Genomic DNA, 9,227 nt, shown 5'->3' on the forward strand with positions numbered 1-9,227 from the left:
TTGATACCTAGCACAAGTTCAGTCAGTTGAAGGACAAGCTCATCATCCTCTAAGGCCCCGTTGAGCTTGAGGGGAGATGTTAACGCATGAAGATCCATATCCAAGGAAGGGTTCTCAAATAATGTGTTTGGCGCCTTCTGGATAACATTTAGAGTTGGCTTACATAACATAACCGTGTGATGATCTTGAGAGGATTTGTGAGGATTCTTTATGTTTTATTTTGCTAAAATTGTAGAGAGATTCAAGGGCTATATTGTGTACATTATTGTGCTTATAATGGAACCTACATTCTCAAATAGAAGAGAGAGAGAGAGATAACTGGTGGACGTAGGTCCTTGTAACTAGGGGTGTCAACGGGTCAGGTTTGGTTCGGACCCACGTGAAACCAGACTTGGACTTGATTTTTGGGTATGGTATCGGGTCTAGACCTTGGTCTAATCGGGTCCACTATAAGAAAAACATACCCGGACCCGATAAGAACCACATGAACCAGACCTGGTAAAACCATATATTTATCATTTTTACATTGAAATTTTGCAGGTCTTAATCGGAACTCGGGTCGGGTATAAAATTTCACAAACTATAACTGTGTCCATGTATCAATCGGACTTTCAGTTCTGGACCCAAGTCTTAATCAGGTTTTCTTATTTAGCATCATACCCAGAGCCTATAGGGTTTCGTTCAGGTCGGGTCCGGGCAAACCCGACCGATTGACACCCCAAACATACTTGTAACTGAACCATGTAAATGTCATTGTGTTTTATTCCTTTATTTATAGTTCTTGTGTGTCTTTCATGATCGTTTAGTGAGATATGAGGTAATCAAACACACCCTACCATGTTTGCCAAATCCTGCATGGAAGACTTCATAAGAGGAGCTCATGCTTCATGCAATTGCTAAATGAAAAACAAGAGTTTATTCTATCATTCTATGGTTTCCCGCAAAAAAAAACATAACCAACCTGTCTTTTTTGTTTTCTCCTTCACAAATCTGAGATACCGATTCAAATGGGACAATTGACAAACAATTGTCAGTTCGTTTTCACTCCCATATGAGAGTTTAGTGTTGGCTTGGTGTCATACGTTGGGAATTATTCACTCCTGCGCGAAGATGTTAAAAATTGCGGTTAGTTGGTAGCAAAAGATCACTGTTGGATGAAGAACTGTTTATCTGTTTTTAATAGAATGTTTTGACATATGACTATATGTGGATCTTTGTTCATCAACCTGCACCTCCTACGCTTGTTCTCTAAGTATGATGCACTTATTTCTAATAAATTCCTCACTGCCCCATTAATAAAGGATAAATTCTACAACCAGCATAGCTGCCTGGTTTGTGTTCGTGATTTGACTGGTTGCATTGGTTTCGGATCATTATTTTCTTTGCTACTGTTCTATAGTCTTTATTATGCACACGTTGAAAAATAAAAGGCCAACAGTTGACCCATCGTCTACCTGCAATGGGAGGGCAACGTTATGTTTAAAAAAAAACATCCGAAATGCATGCAGGATAATTTAGTAAATGAATAGGATGCTTTTATGCCACACAAATTGAGCTGTCCAAACATTCTGGACTACTTTGATATCTTCCCTATAAAATATCACTATATTAAAAAATGAATACAAATCACAAGGAAAAATGAATAAAAACCTGACGGACGACAAATAAATTAAGATATTAAATGAGATCGTTCACATCCACAACTTATTAAGAATGTCAACAAGTTCACTAAAAAATTGTCCCAACAAACTTAAAATGCTATGTTGTGGTTTGCGTTAATTGCAACCAGTAACAGGATTTCTGTAAATTTCCACCATGGCATTTTGGGCTAGGAGAAAAAAATTATGTCTGACCTGTTGAGATTCACCAGAAACAGTGCACATTAACAAGAAGGCTCTAAAATTTCCTACTTTGAAACCTCTTATTAGCAAGGAATGACCTCTTCCATATTCCAACAATATTAGAACTTGGCCACAGGAAGCCATGGTAGCTTCAAAATAACTTCAACCTTAACAAGTTAACCTCCCATTTCGACACATCTTTTCACGACTTAGTGAGCCCACTAAAGCACTAACCAAACACACGCACCCCCACCCTCCTTTCTTGGCCACTCTTGTTTCTCTACCCAGCAAAACCCCAACTTTACAAAACTGCAAAATTTACTACAATAATCCTAACAAATACAGCAGGAAAATTAGACACTTGGAAATACAAGACTAATATGATGTTAGCAGACATGCACTTGCATTTTAGACTACTGAGATCAGCAATGAGATGCATGCAAGCAGCTCAGATTCAGGTCATATGTGGATTCGCAGAATCCTACATAATTAGTTTTGGATACAGGTTTCAAATTGGTTAGAGAGAGTCCTTGTGAAAATCTAGATCCCAGTTGGCTGTGTGCCCTGATTGTTTCAGATTGCTCATGCAAATGAATTCAGATATTAGTTGCATTAGGATTTTCCCGCATTCAGTCATAAAAATCCCCAGACAGGACCTGGTTGTAAGCTAAACTTCATTTAGAACGGCGTTACTAGTTCTGGTTGCTGTGATTGGTCGGATGCCTGACCAATACCAATATTAGGTGTACAAGAAAGCAGAGCATGTTTAGCCGCTACATCTCAAACGTTGTGAACAACCAAGTTTCAGAAATCAGGCACGATGCAAGCATGGGCTTTTCTAAAAGAAATGAAATAACACTAGATCAATGGGCTGGAAGCCAGGTGGAGATTGGTTCAAACAGAAACAAGAACCCCAGAAAACAAAGAGAACAGTATCATCTGGAGAGTGCAACGCTCTCACCTTTTTTTTCAGGTTTAGAAGACTATAATTTAAGAGGGAAAGCCAAGGTTTTCACTTTTACCATTTGAAACCAACCAAAAGACCTGTCTACAAAGAAACCTCTCTCATCAGCCCATGGCATACTTCTGTGTCCAGCTCCGAGCAGTTGCCTCGTACTTGGCCCGATCTATCTTGTACATGTGCGCAATCTCAGGCACAAGCGGATCATCTGGATTGGGATCTGTAAGCAGCGAGCAAATAGAAAGCAGAACCTGCCCAACACAGACATTCATTTCAGCAAGCAAACAACATAATCACTAATACAGATATTACAGACAACAGTGTCAGAAAACACATGCACAACTCAATGATGTCCACTCACCCACTAAAAGATGTAGATTCAAGACAAAGCTAGAGAAAATCACATGATCAAACCTACTTAGTTTTTCCTTCTTTCTCCATCTGCTGCTCTATTCAGGTTGTATATTCTAAATCTGTATGGTGGATCTGATGATCTTTTTGTTTCCATCAGCAAAAGCCAAGATTGGATCAGGTGATATGCCAAATCACCAATCACTAATATCATTTAAGATAAGTGTTTCGTCTCTCAGAATTTATGTGGTTCCAGATTTCCAAACTTTTTTTAAATTTTATATTTTTGTGGTTGTGCACGTGCTTCCATTTTCATTCATGTTCAGGCAAGTCATGCCCGGCTGCTAGAAATGTGCCTCAATGTGAATGGACCTATGTCACATGGGTGCGGGTACCGGTGCAGAGCAATTTCAAAAATTTTGGACACGGGGACACGGCTATATATATATATATATATAACAATAATAAGACTCGGTCAAAGTTGTGCCCATTAGGGGATACGGCTGTATATATAATATATATAACAATAATAAGACTCGGCTATATACATATATATTTTAAAATATATATAAAAAGATCGATTTTTTTAGTTTTAAATTTTTTATACGCCTTTTGCTCTAAAAATAAACAAAAATAGACTCTCAGTCAAAGTTGACCGAGTCCAAAATGTGGACGGACTCGGCTCCGGTGCTTTGACCGAGTCCGACACTTGGTTGACCGTGTCTGCCCCGTGTCCAAAGCCGCACCCGTGTCCTCGACCGTGTCGGGGCGTGTCGATGCGGGTGCGTCGACCTTATAGCCGAGTCCGTGTGACTTAGGAATGGACATACTTACGTAACAAAATAAGACCAAACAACCAAAGGAATACATAACAATTAGGAAGAAATGTATGGAATATCAATAACTTCAAAAAAATGCCTAAACGAAACTCAGGATGATTTAACATGAAAACAGACCTTCGAAATAGTCAGAGCTGGACTCCACTGTTCTTTCAGGATATCAAGGCAAATGCTCCCATTGCTGTTGATATTTGGATGAAAAACCTTTGTCCGAAATGCTACCTAAAATTCAGAAAATAGAGCCTCTTACACCAAACATTACATGGAAAATGAATCACCAAAGCGCAATGTAGCAAAGAGAGTACGCAATTTTTAGTGGTAAAAGACATAATTTCCTACGATATCACACTTCCTGGATGAGACACCAAACAACATCAATACTGTTGAACATCTCCCCCTAACATCATTATTCCTTGAACACGAAACTGACATCGTTGTAAAGCGTCAGACTGCTGCCTAATATGAGTACTTGAAACTGACATTTCTCATAAAGTGTCAGACCGAGAATCCAAAATGACACATGGCTCAAAAATAATTTACTGTTCACACTACCAAAGCCCATTTACAGTATTACAAAGGATGACCACTAAAAGCAAACCTGAAGATATGAATTAAACTCTTAAGCAGGTAGGCAATTGTCAAAGAATGTAAAACTATAACTAACAGATCAATTTCTCATACTTCACAGTGCTCCACTAAAGTTCGGAATTCCATATAAGACAACTGAAGATTCTAGGAGTCCATCTCATTGTGTACATTCACAAATATGACTCTTATAATACAGTGAAGCACCAGCCGCACAAACACTCTAAGCAGCCACTGATTACACTGGGAAAAGGAAATTTGAACTTCTCCCTTCATGTGAATATGTTTCCCCAAGTAAATAGTCTGAATACAAGTTTTCCAATTTAGAAAAAAGTCGTATCTGGTAATCCAGACAAATTCAACCTTTTTCTTCTCTCCAAGCAGCACCTCAGTCTAGGTTGAACAATAAAAGGTCTCCTACTTTATACTAAGAGGGGGAGAAACATCCCAGAAAAAAATTTCTTCCTCAATAAAATGCCCTTATGTGTAAACACAAAATACAGTTACAGTTAGTCTGGTTTTAGATTGGTAGGGATTCAAATCCTTGTTCTAGGGCTTGCAAAACATAATAACGATGCATCAAGCAGTGTCATAGATAAAAAAAACTACCTTGGGAGGCTTGAAAGGGTAGTCCGGAGGAAAATGAATTGTAACTAGAAACACTCCTCCAGCGTAAGGGCTATCAGGAGGCCCCATAATAGTTGCTTGCCAATGGAACATGTCTTCAGCTACAGGACCTACAATAAATTAATAACAAGGCATCAGAATGTTGAAAGACTGATAGTTTCTATTATATTGTACACTAGTACAGATATTTCTTATGGAAACTAAACTACAACAATGCCAACTGCTAATCAAGAATTTTAGAGGCGCAGGTATGTTAGGGTCCACGATCAGTATAAGAAAAAGATTTGAGAAGGCACAGGAGAAATTTCTTTTAAACAGAATGTACACTACCAATATAGGAAAAAACAAGAAAAAGATAAACTACAATAATTTAGATGCCCAACCATGTTAGGGTCCATGTTTTGTACAAGTAAAAGCTCCCAGAGGGCAAAGAAGAAATCACTTTGACTACCTGTGCTACAAATTCAGGAAAAAGAACATAATTAATAAGAAAACAGTATTTAAATATATCAAATTCCAGGTACTCCACCAGGCAGTACCACTAATGCCAACAGATTGACAAGACATAACTTTTGTCATACTATACTAACATCTATCAACCCTTTCAGCTAGACTCGGTTATCATACTAATGTCTTACCTCCAACAAGCACGACATTAATTTAATCCCATATTGTAGTCTTTGCATTCTATTCTTACACAAAATCTCCACATAATCAGCTGTTAGGCTATACACATACATAAGATATGCTAGGCTCTTCCATGCATCGATTCTGCTTAAGCCACTTCCAAATAAGTGCAACGTTGAGATTCTTCAAACACAGCCAGAACAGGGCTTGGGATAACTTCAATAGATGTTGGATAATCCATCATAAGCCTTTACAGAATAGCATGGTAAATTTAATCCACACGAAAAAGTTTACGGAAGAGGTTTGAAGGTCAGTTATATTACATTTCAACATATATAATGAAAATAAAGAATCTTAAACTAATGTGAATTTAAAGAATCTTAAAGGAATGTTAATTTCTATTTGAAGTGACAAGCAATTCAACTTCCTAAAGAAGCAGGAAAAATATGCCTTCCAGCAGAGTTATCAGTACGATACGGAGTATCGGTGTATCCAACATAACATGCACATCATAAATGTTCGATAAGGACTGTATCGTACTATACATGGGGTATCATACTATATTGTATGATGCACCCCATATCGAACGAGTCAACCAGTTTTTTTTTGTGTCAAAAAAGTGGCATTCAGCGACTTATGGAAGCCTTTTAAATCCCCTAGAGGTCATTTTACCTCCATTTTTTTGTGCAATCAGCGACTTATGGAGGCCTTTTTAAATCCCCAAGAGGTCATTTTGCCTCCATTTTTGTGTTCTCCATCCCCAAACCTCGTTTTTAAGGTTACAGATATTTTTGAGATCAAATCCACCTAAAAAATTTGGGCTTTTGCTAGATCTGAACCCTAGAAGTGTGATTCACCTCAAACATGTTGATGACCCGGAGTGGCAATTTCGTAAGAATGTTGATGATTTCGAGTAGCGTAATGTTTTGAGATGTAGATTATGTCATGCATTGATTCATGGGGGTTTGCATCGCATTAAGTAGCACATTGCTTGAGAACCTAGTGCACCAATGCGACCATGCATGCGAGCTCCAGATGATGTATGCGCTATAATATATGTCAATCTAGGTGAAATATATAGAAGAAAAAAAAAACAAAATTACAAGAATTGGCATGTGTATAGAGCATTCATGCACTGACATAACAAAATGCAGATAGTGAGTAAGATAAAGAGAAAGAGGAGGCACAAGCCACACAACAATATGTCATTTGCAATTATTAACGTGGAATGTTTGATAATGGAGTTAGGTGATGAGTCTTGTTGTTTTGAGTCTTTTGACTTTTCTAGCCATGTAATGAATTATGTAGTTGTAATGAAATTTTATGCCTTTTGATTTTATGAGACTTGTTGTTTTGTGTCTTTTGGCTTTTGTAGTCATCTAGCAAACTATACTTCTATGTTTTTTATCTATGTTATTGACTTTATGTAATCAATTACTGAACTCTATTTCATGTTAATGACATGTCAATAGTCTATGTTCATTTTTATTTAAAATTACTTGTTTTTAATTCTTGTACTTATTATTAAATTTAAGTTTAATTGTATTCTATGTTTTACATTTTTTCCTTAATTTTAAATTTTTTTGTAGTCTTTTGTGATTTTTTTTTAATTTTTGCAAAATTTAAGCGCTTTTCATCCATATCCCGAGCCTTTCCGATACAAGTTCTGTTACTATATTTACAACATTGCCTTCCAAGCTAAAACAAAAAAGTATGAACTGACATGGATTCCCTTCAATTCCTAGGTTTCCCTTTCCCATCACTACTGTCCAATGACAATCAAACAACAGCACCAAAGAACAATACCTAGAACAGGCAACTTAAAAGGCCGGCATACAATAACATGCCGTTAACTGAATAATGCAAACTACCTTCAACTGAAAGGACAGTATCTTACCCCACAATTAACGCGCTAAAACCCCAAACACATACCATCAGCCTAGAAACTCATTTTTCAGAATCGAGCTTTTGTCTGATGGCAGACGCAAAGGAACAGAACAATCCTTATGGATTGTATCCAAGACAAAGCAACTCAAAACAACCACAATGAAATAAATCACATCTTTTCGCCACTAATATTCCCAACAAACAGAGAAAAAAATAAGAAAAAGAACATGTGATCCGAAGAGAATGTCGAACAAGATGTGCAACTTGCCATCACAGGAATTTTTACTGCCATAATATACAACTCCAAACCACATACCTGCGCTGCATGAGGCTGGTGGATCTTTCTGGAGGTCCTTAAGTTCCTTCAAGATGCGTTTGGACGCCATGGAATTAATCTGAAAGCAAATTCCAGAAGAAAAAATTTATAATTCTCGTCAAAACAGGCAATCATCGAAAAAATATTAGTTATTTAAAAAGCAAATTGGCGCCTATCATACGGAAAAAATCTCATCCATACATCTTAAATGAACAATGAACCACCGATCAAGAAGAAAACTTCTTCGGCAAAACCACTATTATCAGGTTCAACCGATGACCCTTAAACAGAGTAACACCATATTCAATTTCCAAACCCTAGATTCTAAAACCAAAGAGAATCCAGAGGAATCATCCAAGATAAACCATCGACACCACCAGATCTCTAACCGAACAAAACCCCCAAAAAATTTCCGAACCTAGTCATGAAAACCACACACAAAGCAAATAAAGAAAACTCAAACAACTCATCATCCAACCCCATCAAAAGCAGAACTTCCCACACCATCCCGACCGAATCTCGCTTCTTCGAAGCAGCATACAAACCCCAACCAAGATCCCCTGAAATCCTATCGAAAACCCTATCATCTATCCAACACTAACCAGAAGCCCCAATCCCTCGGACCCAAAAAGAATCAAAACACCATCTCCCCCACCAACCCACCACCACCACCACCTACACGACGAATGAAACCCTAGGGCACAAAAAATTCCCTGATCGTAACTCCAATCAATCCCTCATCTTCGTCCTGCAGATCCAAAACCCAATGCTTCTCTAGAGAGAGAGAGAGAGAGAGAGAGAGAGAGACCGAGATCGTTCGTCGATGGGATGAATCCTGAGAGAGAGAGAGGATTCGCGCAAATACGACGCGCTTCCCCCTCCGCTTCCCCGGACGAGTAGTGCTGCAAAATGCAATGCAACGCAAAGGGAACCCTGCCACCTCTTTTTATTGAAAACAATAAAATTAGAAAATGAAAATAAAAAACTTTGCCACTTGTAGACTAAATTTTTCTGATTGCCACATGGCTATCTATTTTGATCTTTATATCCAAAAATGTGATGTAAGCATTCTACATGCCTACTCGGAGCCAGGTTTCTCATTCTGCTATTTAAAACTTAAAATAAAATGATTGATTAATAATTGGCTTGTAACACATCATTCTTCGATCCCTAGTGACAACTATGAGGTACGG

At 37.9% G+C, this 9,227-nt stretch overlaps 1 protein-coding gene across 1 annotated transcript; it reads right to left on the bottom strand.

Moving 5' to 3' along the window:
- Nucleotides 1-2,675: 2,675 nt before the first annotated feature.
- On the bottom strand, nucleotides 2,676-8,974 carry LOC149839351 (ubiquitin-conjugating enzyme E2 28-like). The gene is made up of 5 exons (XM_090002486.1): nucleotides 8,843-8,974; nucleotides 8,035-8,113; nucleotides 5,187-5,314; nucleotides 4,110-4,214; nucleotides 2,676-3,053 (listed from the first exon to the last, which is right to left on the bottom strand). Exons 2-5 carry the CDS (start codon nucleotides 8,102-8,104, stop codon nucleotides 2,910-2,912), a joined length of 447 nt encoding a protein of 148 aa, XP_089858612.1. The 5' UTR covers nucleotides 8,105-8,113; nucleotides 8,843-8,974; the 3' UTR covers nucleotides 2,676-2,909.
- Between the last annotated feature and the right edge of the window lie 253 nt (nucleotides 8,975-9,227).

The sequence above is a fragment of the Nuphar pumila genome, chromosome 4, assembly GCF_984573655.1.
Source record: "Nuphar pumila chromosome 4, dmNupPumi1.hap1.1, whole genome shotgun sequence".
Classification (NCBI taxonomy): Eukaryota; Viridiplantae; Streptophyta; class Magnoliopsida; order Nymphaeales; family Nymphaeaceae; genus Nuphar; species Nuphar pumila.